This window comes from Meles meles, chromosome 6 (assembly GCF_922984935.1).
Source record: "Meles meles chromosome 6, mMelMel3.1 paternal haplotype, whole genome shotgun sequence".
NCBI lineage: Eukaryota > Metazoa > Chordata > Mammalia > Carnivora > Mustelidae > Meles > Meles meles.
In genome coordinates this window covers 67763836-67776797 of record NC_060071.1, presented here as the reverse complement: position 1 = coordinate 67776797, position 12962 = coordinate 67763836, and the positions used below count along the sequence as shown (strand labels likewise).

At 38.3% G+C, this 12962-nt stretch overlaps 1 protein-coding gene across 5 annotated transcripts in view; it reads right to left on the bottom strand.

Annotated features, from left to right (window-relative positions):
- Window positions 1-7556: 7556 nt before the first annotated feature.
- The window catches only part of CTDSPL2 (CTD small phosphatase like 2), an 84431-nt gene continuing 79025 nt past the window's right edge, over window positions 7557-12962 (bottom strand). For all 5 annotated transcript variants that reach the window (XM_046008828.1, XM_046008831.1, XM_046008830.1 and 2 more), the window contains one exon: window positions 7557-12599. In XM_046008828.1, coding sequence (XP_045864784.1) covers window positions 12534-12599 — 66 coding nt within the window. In that variant the 3' untranslated portion in view covers window positions 7557-12533. The remainder of the gene's footprint in view (window positions 12600-12962) is intronic.

Genomic DNA, 12962 nt, shown 5'->3' with positions numbered 1-12962 from the left:
GTGGAATGCTATCGCCGGCGCGGGAGTTGGGCGGGCGGGTGAGGCCGAGCGTACAGTAGTACTCCGTGGCGTGGAGGTAGTGGTGCTGAAGGTAATGGGGCGGGAAGAGAGGAACAGGTCAGGAGGAGGGCTGCCCCAGCCTGGGCTCCGGGGAGGAAACGTAAGTGCGAGGAAGTTAGAAGGGCGTCCCCTTGCCTGGCGCTTGGCCCTCGCCGGTCTTAGCCAGCCCCCCGCCCCCCCCCCCCCGTGCCAACCCCAGCCCCGCCCCGACCGGTCGGGTGCACCCTCCCTCTGTTCGCTTTGGTCGCCGCCCGGGGCTGTTGGCGGATACCAAGGAGACCCCCAAGCTGCGCTCTGAAGCGGGCTGTGGACGCCAGGGCCGCCAGTGGGGGCGGTGGGCCAGCAGCGTGGACCCTCGGAGGGCGTCGCGCTCTGGCGGAGGGAAGCTCCCTCTGGAAGCTAGCGTGGGCTCGGCGCCCGGGAAGGAGCGAGTGGACAGGGCCGCATTCTTGGCCGTCTTCCTATCCAGGGTGCTTGAATTCAGCTCCTGGCACGTTTGCCTCGAGTTAGTCACGAAGGGATCGAAGAGAGCCCCTGAACTCGAGGATTTTCCCTTCCCGTGAGCCCTTTGAGGCCAGTACATGATTCTTTTGCAGAATAATTTCGGAACTCAGTCTGCGGTAGGCCTAGTCTCTAGCTTTGTCTTCAAGGAGCGCACAATCAAGTAGCAAAGATAGACATGTAAACAAAATTTCGACACAGTGTGATGACTGCAACAAAAAGAAGCATTATGAGGTTAAATGTAAAAAGGTAACTTTAACGGCGAAGGGGTGGGAGAGTGGGTGGGGCGGAATGCATGAAAGGTTTCCTGGCTTAAGTGCTTCGGTATCTGGAGTTTGAAAGACCACGTGAAATTTGTTCAAGTGCATTTCCTGTGGAGGGAAGGCTTGTGGTCCCAGATCTGATGGGCACAATCGGAGATAAACTGAATAGGTAAACTGATTATAATAAAGGGTTTAAGATGGGCTAAACTGCACTCTTTCCTTTGGGTCACTGGGCTCCACTGCAGGGTATTAAGAGGGGAGCAGTTTAAGATGTTTTTATTTTGCTTTAGTTGTTAATTTGTTTTCGAATATGTAATACATGTACTTGGTATAAAATTCAACTTATAAAAGAATATATACAATGATCAGCCATTCAGTTCTTTCTAGGAGCAACAGTTCTCTGTTTCTTGTGTATCCTTTCAGGGAGTCAACAAATACACTTTTTTTTTTTTAAGTTTATTTATTTATTTATGTACTTAAGCACTGTCCACACCCAGGGTGGGGCTGGAACTCAGCACCCAGGAACCAAGAATCACAGGCTCTTCTGACTGAACCAGCCCGCTGCTCCTACAAAAACACCTTTTATAAACATGGTCTTTCAAGAGACTTTCTACAGCTCACTCATAGTTTTTCTTGATCTACAGCAGTACTTGGGGAGCTTGTTGGAAATGCAGAATCTCAGGCCCCATCCCAAACCTACTGAATCAGAACCTGCCCTTTAATGAGATCCTGAGATGAATCTGCACATTAAAGTGTGAGAGGCAATGATAGAGTCATCCATTATAAAGACAGATGAAAGGGGGGGATGCAAGATCCCTAGGACACAGTCTATCTTTTATTCACATTTGTATCTCCAGCATTTGGCACAGTATCTAATACCATAAAGCAAATATTTTATGAATTAATTAAAGGAGAACACAAACCTAAAGTAAAGTAAAGCAGTGGTAACAGAGGAAAGGACTAATTGAAAAATATTTAAGGGTCAAAACAATTCATTGACTGTGATGGTTAATTTTATGCATTAGCTTCACTAGGCCATGATAACCAATTTTTGGTCAAACACTAGTTTTTGTTAATATCCTTGTTGTATAAGATTAACATTTAAATCAGTAAGCTCTTAGGTAAAGCAGATTATCCTCCAAAATTTGGATGAGTCTTATCCAATCAGGTAAAGGACTTAAGAAAACCACACCAAGGAAAAAGAAATTCTGCCTCCAGTCTGCCTTTGGATTCTGCAGCAGCAGCTCTTGCCTGGGTCTCCATCCTAATGGCCAGCTCTGCAGATTTCAGAATAGCCAGTTTCTATAATCTGTGAATCAGTTCCTTAAATCAATCACTCTCTCTCCGTCCCTCTTCCTCTACACATTCACACACGCACACGTGCATCTCATGCTATTGGTTTTGTTTCTCTGGATAACCCCAACTAGTACAGTGACTGATTGGATGTGGAGGGGAGGGGGATGACAGAAGTAGAGGATGATGCTTTTGGAGATTGAATGAGTGATGGTGACACCAATCTGTGGGTGCTGAAATCAAAAACATGAGAGCTATCCTTGCTTCCTCTTACCCCCTAAATTCAGTCACCAAGTTCTGTGATTTATTTTCTCTGTGAATCTTGAATCCATTTACCCCCATATCTCTTGCTACCACCTTCGTCAAAGCTTTCTCTAGGCTCTTCTATGGTGACCTTCACAATTGCTTTTCCTTCTCCCCCACTTGCCCTTCTACAGTCCATTCACTACACAACAGGCAGTTTGCTTATTTAAAAATTTAAATCAGATTGTAACACCTCTTTCTTGAGACTATCAAGAACTATGAAGTTGAGAACTATTCAGTGGCCTGTTATTTTTAAATTCCAACTCCTTACTATAGCATACAAGGTCCTGTATGTTTTGACCCCTACCTCCCATCAGTCCCCTATGTCATTCTCTCTCATTAACTTCATTGCTACTAGCTGTCTAAGGCTACTAAGCCCTTTCCTATTTTTGGATTTTGTACTTGCTATTCTTTCTGCCTACAGTGTTCTTTCCACACATCTTTGCATGGTGTTTTTCTTTCAAATCAAAGTTCAGATGTTACCTTTGCAGAAAGCTCTTCCCTGACTTCCCTCCTGCAAGAGGCCTCCCCCAATTACTCTATCTCATCACTCTGTTTTTGTTATAACATTTATCAAAATCTCTAATGACCCTGTTTACATATTTAATGTCTCTTTGGAGTAAGGGACTTTGTGTTCTTTACTACTGTATTCCTATTACCTGGCGTATAGTAAATGGTCAATAAACGTTTTTGAAAATGACTGGTGCCTCATCATAATAAGGACTAAGGATAAATTAACTTATGATCTTCTGATCTTGACATTCTTGTGGGATGTCCAAATAGAAATGTCTAGTATATATTTGGAACCACAGAGGCCTGGGCTATGGATAGACAACTAGGAGTCATCTGATTACTCTGGATGAAATCATGTGATTAGAGACTATCTGATAATAATAGGACAGAATGAGAACAATCTTTGAAAGACATCAACATTTAAGGAGCAGCCAGAGAAAATAGGTATAGAAAGCATACTAAGTTAAAAAAAAAAAAAGTATCCTTCCAGTTCTATTGTTTTGTTTGTAAAAAAATATAATTTTAAAACACTGGGGGATGTGGTATATTTGAAATTTCATTTTTTTTGACATCAAGAGACCTGGGTTTAGTCATTCAAATATCAGATTATATTGAACTGAACATTGGACACTTCTGGTGAAGACTGGAGAAAGCGCACAATGATTCCTCATTTTCTGGAAATTGTCCTAGTACACAGGAGTAGGTAGGCTCCCAAAAGCTGTGTTTGCTTTCTTACCATAGCTGATTTAGGAAGGGCATAGCTGGTTTGGGAAGGTCAAAAGCAAATTAACTGTGAAGCTAATGAAGCTTTAGCTTCAGGGCCCCTAGTTACATGGATGGACCCCTTCCACTCTGCAAAGAAAGCCTTCCAAATTGTACATGCTTCAAAAATCTGTAATGCTCTGTAAAATCTGGAACTGCCTCTAGGTGGGATGTAAATAACTGAGTGGAACTATCAATTCTTTTTAGGTAGTCTCCAAAGATGGCCTTTCATTGAATAGTACTCAAGCCCTTAGGCAGTCTCATGCCCTTGAGTCTGGGCTAGCCCTATGATTCATTTTTAACCAGTAGAATAGGGCAGATGTGATATGGGATGCTAGGCCATAACAAGCCATAACAAGCAGCTTCCACCTGCACCTTTTGGAATGCTCACTCTGTTGGAAGCCAGCAGCCATGTAAAAAGTCTTACTACTCTAAGACCACCATGCTGTTTCAAACTAACTAGATGGAGAGGCTGTTTAGGGAAAGAACCAGACATGGTAGTGCAAAAGCCATCTTGGGTATCCAGCCTGGTTGAGCCTTCATATGATTCCATCCCAAACATTTGAATGCAACTGCAGAAGATCAAAAGCAAGAGTTGCTCAACTGAGCCCTATCAACCTACAGATGAGTGAGGGAGAAGTTAATTAAGCCTCTTAACTTTTTTTTTTTTTTCCCAAGCCTCTTAACTTTTGAGGTGAGTCCTGTGCAGTGGTAACAGAAGGATTCTCTTTCCCAGGACTTTAGAATTTGGTGATTGATGACAGCACCCTGAAGGGAAGACCACAAACTCCTGATGAAGTGATGATTTTCCAGGCCACCTAACTTCCTTCTGCCTACTCTTGAGGTCCAGTTATCCAGCTCCTCTTTAAATGTCATGAGGTACCCCAGCATCTTTGATTCTTGGCCTCAGCAAAAAATTTTAACAAAGTCCAAACTTTGAAGTGTGAGCTCATTCATTGATTTATTCAACAAATAATTATGGAACGCCTAACCTATACCAAGGACTGTTCTAGGTTCTGGGGATATTAACTTGAAGGTATTAATCTACATGGAATTGAACATGGGTTTGGGGAGTTGGAGATGCTATGGAGAAATACATGGGCTATATGTATGCAGCCCTGATAAATTTTTTAAGGAAAAATTGAGAATTTATTCACAGTGTTGTGCATGCTGCTTTTTGAAATGAGGAAGCAAGGAAATAATTGTCTAGAATTATGTGCAACAAAATTCATTCAGTCCTTAAAATGAGTCTGTAATTCACATGTCTCTAGGGGAGCCCTATAATCATACATAACAGTATTATTTTACAGATGACCAGAGTAATTGATCAATTTGGTTTAACAAATTTATATTAAAACCTCTGCCTGGGTGGCTCAGTGGTTTAAGCCGCTGCCTTCGGCTCAGGTCATGGTCTCGGGATCCTGGGATTGAGTCCCGCATCGGGCTCTCTGCTTGGCAGGGAGCCTGCTTCCTTCTCACTCTCTCTGCCTACCTCTCTGCCTACTTGTGATCTCTCTCTGTCAAATAAATAAATAAAATCTTAAAAAAAAAAATAAAACCTCTGCCTGTAAGAACTTCATCATTAAAACCATAAGGTGGTAAATGACAGCAGAAATGAAGCAGAGATGCCAATGGCTTTTTAAGATTTTTTTTTTTTTAATTTATTTGACAGACAGAGATCACAAGTAGGCAGAGAGAGAAGAGGAAGCAGGCTCCCTGCCGAGCAGAGAGCCCGAAGTGTGCTGGATTCCAGGACCCTGGGATCATGACCTGAGCTGAAGGCAGAGGCTTTAACCAACTGAGCCACCCAGGGCCCCCCCCCAATGGCTTCTTTTTAAGTGAGGTCCCTTAAGTACCAAACTCAAAATCTCAGAGATAAATGAATTAAGGCTGAAGAGGTTTTAATTGCATATAGGACAAGTTAAGATATTATAAAGTACCAAACTCACTGAGTCATTATATATGTAAAAAGATTGGATTTGTATTTGATATAGACACAACTAGGGGCACTTGGGCAGCTCAGTCGTTAAGCTTCTGACTTCAACTCAGGTCATGATCCCAGGGTCCCGGGATCAAGCCCCGAATTGGTCTCCATGCTCAACCTCGGCGGGAAGCCTGCTTCTCCTTCTCCCACCCCCCGTGCTTGTGTTCCCTCTCTTGCTGTCTCTGTTAAATAAATAAAATCTTAAACAAAACAAAACAAAACAAACAAAACCCCAAAACGAATTGGGGGCACCTGGGTGGCCCACTTCGTTAAGTGTCCGGCTCTTGATCTCAGCTAAAGTCTTGATCTCAGGGTGGTGCGTTCAAGCCTCACAGGGCTCCACGCTGAGTATGGAGCCTACATTCAAAACAAAACAAAACAAAACCGAATTGAGTTTTTCCTCTTAGCCCTCAGACCTGCCAAAAAGCCTACCCTAGGATTTTGTACAACATGAAGTGACAGCATCTGTCTCTGTTCAACTCCTATACATTTTCCTTTACTTCGTTTTATATGGTACTGTAAAATCTGAGAGGACCTTCCTATTCCTGTCCATAAACTGGACAACCCATACTCTTCCTAGGACTTTATCAATCTCCTGGCCTCACATTGTCCACTAAAGGGTAGCACCCAGCGCATTAACCATTTGTTGTCTTAGAGGAAGAGAATACATTGTGTGGTGAATTAGGTCAACTTCTACATAACTCTTAACTGGTGTCCCACCCACTCACCCACTCTATTCCCTATGTCATCCAAAGTGATCTTTTGAAGACAAATCTGATCATATACTCCCTTGTTTGATTTTACATCCCCACTCCCCCCAACCCCACCCACAACCAAGCCTGGCTTTACATTCTTTCTGATAAATATTCTACAGATCTCAACTTAATGCTTTTTCAGCCAACCCAAGCGTGGCTCCAGACGAGATTGTGTAACTGACATTCTCAAAGCCACTCTTCTCTGTGACCCTTGTCCCAACATTATTGTCAGTTTTCCATACTAGACTGTAAGCTTGAGGGCACTGTCAGGCTCAGAAAACTTTGTCTAGTAAGTTAACCAGTACTTGTGGACTTGGAATCAGACTCTCTGACTCTGAATGACCCTTTTACTAACCAAACTCCCAAGTCAACTATTCACTTTAAGTCCAGTCATTTCTTTCTAAATATAGTAGGGGTACTGCAGTGATTCTCAAACATGCATGTGCATTAAACTCCATTGGAGTGTAGGGAAAATAGTTGTTAAGTATTCCATCACAGCCAGGGAGTGAGGAAAATGAGATGCTGGTCAAAGGACAGACATCCAGTTGTAGGAGGATCTAGTTTACAGCACACTGACTATAGCTAACAGTGCATTAAGTGTGTACTTGAAAGTTGCTATCAGACTAGACTTGAAATGTTCTCATCTCACCCTAATAAAAATGGTAATCGAGTTAAGGATGTGTCCACTAACCTTACTGTGGGAAACATTTCACAATGTATCAGGTCATCACGCTGTACACCTTACACAATGTCAGTTTTACTCAGTAGAAATGGAAATAAGTCTCACCACAGAGATTGGGGTGGAACCAGAGTACTATTTTGTAGCTATGTGGTTCATGTTATTTTGCCTCATCTTAGGTTCACCATAATCTGGTTATTTGCTATCATATCTTCTTCTCAAAATTTGCCCCTTTATTCAGATTTTATTCTACTTCCTCAAACAGTAGTTCCAGAAATTGTGATTCCTTTTGTCAGTAACCTACTCTGTGTACCTTACCCATATGTCCTGAAGATATCAAAGAGGAAATATGAAAAAATCATGTAACTGTAACCAAAAAAAGCACTACACAAGTATAAGCTGTTATTGTTTCTAATGGCTGATAAAATATGGTCAAAGAAAAGTGTTTCCATAAAAGTTTTATTTATCCCCACAACAACCCTGTGAGGTAGGGTGATCAGGGCATTTGAAGATGAGAAAACTAAGTCTACATTACTTGTTCACGGCTATACTGCATAGTAAATATGTAGAAATTAAACTGAGTTTTTTTAAATATCCATGACTTTTATATTGATTCACATGGAAAAAGGCAGAGAGAATATTAACTCCCCCCTACCTTAATGCCAAAAGGACACTACCTTGAAAAATCCCATTTCAAAAGATGAAAGTAGTATTTCATTGCTTATTTCTACAAAGATTTATAAAATAAAAAAATAGTGAAATATTTTACAGTTAATATATATAATGGTCTTATTCAGGGATGTCCTCCAGCTATATATATGATCAACTATTCCAAGTGCTAGAAATGCAAACTCTTAAAAAGTATGAGACAAGAATGATAATGAGCAGTAGCCTGAATCTTCTTTATTATTCCTCCATGTATCTTGAGTAAGTTCTGTGAAATCTGATCCCAGTTTAAAAAAAAAAAAAAAAAAAAAAAAAAACCAACCAACAAAAAACTACCACAGAGATATCTGGTAAACCTTTATTTAGTTGCCTATTCTCAAACCACTGTCACATTATTTAAAACAGTGATTTCCCAAAGCTGGCTATTAGAATCACTTGGAGAGCTTTAAAAAAAACAAAACAAAACAAAAACAAACAAACAAAAAAACCAGAACTCTCAGGCCCCACTCTAGATCCACTGAGACAATTCTGTAGGGCCTAGGCCTCAGGAATCTGTATTTCATAAGCTCTTCAGAGTAATTCTAATGGTGAGGTTTGGGAACCATTGATATATTTTAAAATACTAATAACAAAACCAAAAAGTAACTAAGTATAAACTTGCTGCTTTCTTACCCCTTTTTAAAAATTTCTCAAAACACATTATATCCCCAGAACTCTTGCCTCTGGGCAAGTAATTTCAATTCAAGATACAGAGAAACATTTTATAAAAATGTATCCTAGTGAGGGAGACTTGGATTCCAATAATAATTTAAGTGGCATTTAAATACAAGATACTAAGTTTTGTGGTTCTTAATCTGAAATTTTAAAATGTGTTTTATACAGATTCCTAGCAGGCTTTCACCTTCAGAAGATAGTAAAAGTAAAGACATAATCAAGCATATGAGCACTGAAAAAATACTATACTCAAATATAGCTCATGTGAGGAATAAGAAAGTGAATGAATGACAACCTAAGGCCTTTTGGCCCATACATTTTTGTTCCCAGTCCACTCTTCCCCTATAAGGGGAAATAAAATAAACATTCTTTCCTAGTTGCTTGGCATAGTTATTCAGTGGGTAACTATTAACTAAGTTAATTTAGATACACAAGATTAAAAGAGGTAACAAATAAATACCTAGGAAGACAAAGAGAAGTCAGTTCAGAAAACCTTAACTATCTAAGGATGTGGTATATAACACCATCATGTTAGTACAATTAAATGAAGACTTCAGTGTCCTTTACATTTCAGCTTTATGTGATTGACATAAGATGTGGAAGAGATCTGGTCCTTATGAAGAATTCTGTGCTCGCTGTAAAGATTTGTAGGAATAATGAAATGCTTTCTTCATTGATGAGATGAAGTCTCTGTTTTTCAGGCAAGTTGACTGGACAAAACAATGAAAACGAACTTCTTTAGAAGGTTGAATGAAAGTACTATCTAGCTGAAAAAGTCATTGGCCAAAGATAACTTTTTTTAAACCATTCTATGTTTAACACTAAAACAAAAACAAAAACAAAACAAAAAAAGCCAACAGTAACAACCACCAAACAAACCAGAAAAACCAGAGAAATGTAAAAAAAACAATGTACACATCCATTTCACTGACAGGTACAAGAAAATAGCCATTTATAGAAATTACAATGCTTTCAACAATCTCCACCCCCCCCCCACCCCGCCGAATTTTGGGAAACAAGAGAAAGCCATTGGGTAAATAAATATACATACTAGCTAATATAAAACAATTATGGTTTCAAATCGTTATCAACTCTTTTAAGACTCAAAGAGAAATATGGTGATATAAATCTGATTAGGGCTACATATATTACACAGAATTAAAAAACACAACTGATTTAAACATCCTAACAATAATACAAATATTTAAAAGAATGTCTTAAAAGCCAGACATTTATCACTGGAAATATCATAATTGTAGTATGTACTTCAGATATGTAATGTGTATATAGGTCACTTTTGCTGTGTCTTATCAGGTATCCGTCTCTCCTGCATTTCCTACAGTCAGTTTTTAAAGAGTTCATGTTTCCTGCATGAATTGAAGCAGTTGGGCACATCTCAATTCACAAAACAGACACCTCCACTTAACTAAATGGAAGTGTTTAAGATAACATTTACCAAGAGCTAGAAAAGGGGTATGAGAAGGTAAAGCATTAAAGTGGAAGGAAACTGGATAACTGTCTCTTCATAAATTATTTTAAATTTTTTATTAACAACAAATTTAAAATGACTGAAATAGAGTAATGGAGAAAAATAAATTGGTCTCAAGATATTCTCTCAGGCCATATAATTTCTCTTTATTTCTTTACAGAATCTTGTTATGCTAGATTCCTTTGTCAGTTGACTTAAAGAACTCTCCTAGCATGGGACTGAAAACACCTTTACCATTAATAAAAGATGATTAAAAGTTGTTTATTTTAAAGTGCCCATAGGCAAAACATTACAGGTGCTTACATTTCCCTTTCAGTTATGGGAAAGCCCTTTGAGACTGTGTTTACTTAATCAGAAAAGCTTTCAGCAATTGTAATGCATGCTGAAAGCTTAGAACTTGTATAGGTTTTGGGTTTTACTGTTTGAGCATTAAAGGGGAGCAAGGAGAAATGTAACTAGGTTCACAATTTTGAGCAAGAGCATATGTAAAGGTAACGTATGTACATTTTATTTCAAGAAAGACAGAAGACAAACAGCATAAAGATGCCCAGATGCCCTAAAGATAAATACATTTCAAAGATTCTCATTAAAATGAATCTGGAGTATTTTTTCCTGCAAGCAAAATACCTTTCTTTAAATTAAAACAAAAACAACCAAAACAAACAAATTAAAAAAAAAAAAAACAAAAAACCCAGTATTCTGAATTGCAAATGCTTTGCTTTTTTTTTTTTTTTTTTTTTTTTGCAGAATATCTGCCATGATTATTTTTTTTAATGAATAAGGATTTTCCACAAAACAGGCTTGCTCTACATGCTAGGTTTTTTAAACAGTTCAGTGACACAATATGCTAACTACATACACAACAGATAATATAGTAAGAAAACACTCAACCTGATGAAAAGTTAAAATCTTCATTAATACACTGAAAATTGACATAACTCATGCCTTTAAAATCAAAAATACAAAAATTAAATGTTTTCCTAAAAAGATTTCCTTATTTTAAGGATTCATTTGAAAATGAAGCTGCATGTAATTTGTACAATAAGTTGTACAAGTAAACAGGTAATATACATAAAAAATTAAGTGACATACTCCTCAATTATCAGTTGTCCACCTTTAATTTCCAATACTGTACTTTCTTAACAAGCATACAAAATATCAAACTTCTCTTTAGAAAAAGTGCCGTTCTTTGACATCCTTTACACAAAAACAGTCTGAGCCTGTGGCATGTCAATGCAGTTGAGAGGCAAAGCATACTAACTTTTACAAATTCTACCTTCCATAAAAAGCCTCCCGAAAAGGAGATTACACGCCACTATAAAAATATCAACCTCTTGTGGTAGCTGCATTAGAGAACCAAGGCTTGACGACTATTTTCATATAGCATAGAAAACCACTATGAGAGCATATTAACTGCATTGGTGGCCTGGGAGTTTACTGTGCCACAGGATTATGCATAGCTACTGTAAGGTACCAAGACTGTTACACAGAGTTTTAAATTGATTGTAACCAAGAGCATAACAGAGGTACTACCAGCCCATGCAAAATAGCTAAAAATACTGAGTCACTGTGCTGAATACTTCATTCCTGGAGAAAACCAAAGGCAACAGTAACCAAATCAAGCCCAACAGGTGACCAAACTCATTCTCCTCAAAGATTGGTGAGCACAGTGAAGTCTGAGGTATACCTTTATCCATTAAATCTGTGTGCCACTGCAAGATATTACCATTTGGGAACACATGCCATCACAATGGTTTAAATCTTTTGAATATTAGTCATTCATATATTCTTATCTACCCAGTCCTTTGATTTTTTTTTTAAAAAGATTTCACCTACAGTAGAATATTACAGAAACAAAATATAAATGCATGTCTTTCTAAATGAAACTTACATGGACTAAAAGTAGAGAATATTTTTAAACAAATATACAATATGCAGGCAGACAAAGCAGGAAAACGGCCATTCAAATGTATAATAAAAAACTAAAAATTGACTATTTCCAGAAAACTATGAAGCGCCTCAACTAAAAGGAATGCATAATGAAAATCTAATCTAATACAGGTCAAAAATGTAAAAAGGTTATAAACCTTAACAGGAAAAATAAAACAACTTTTACTGGCCATTCCTGTTGAAATGAGAATCTTAAAGTAACAGAAAAGTGGCTACAAACCCACTTAGAGCACCAAACAGAGAGAAAATAAAAGTCCATTTTCATCTCTGTTATTATCATAAAATCCTGTGTGACTACAGGTCAAACTGCTGGTGGCAGAAACAGAATTCTTTATAAACTGCAGATGTCCTGTACATAAAAAAATTTCACTGGAGTTGCACTAGTTCTAAAGACTCTTCTGTTTTAGCCTACCTACTGTATGTATTCAATCTGAGATAAAGTCTCTTTCTGTAACCCTTGATTATTATTGGGCACCAAAGATAAGAAAAGCAAGACGGGGTACAAAAATGCAAAATTTCAACAGTAATGGCAATGTTTTTGTCTTAGTCCAAAAGGGTCCTGCATTCTCTCCCCCTTCAGTGATTTGACAAGTCTTTGTACTTAATCTGGGGGCAGCAAATCATGCAAGCGAAATCTGTCTCTGATGTGAGGTCGAACATCTTCATTCTGTGTGGAGAAAAAGACATTTTTAAAAGCCACGTAAATTTCAAAAGTATGATTCTCATAACATTCTTCCTTTGCAGAGAAAATATACAGTTTATTTTACAACTTATATTATTTTGTTTGGCCAATATAAAGCGACTATGAAGAAGCAGTTAACTTAAGAATTAAATTTAGACTAAAAAAAACAAACCTGTCATTCAGGTTTTAATTCTGTAAAGAACATTATGCACTAAAAGGCAAAATCAAAAGACAGGTAGAAGTGTTAAGCCGCTGAACTCTACTTTATAAATTAGGAAAAAAGTAACACCAGAATAAAGTTTCAGTAGCATAAGCATGAATTCTAGACCTGAACTATGAAAGCAAAAT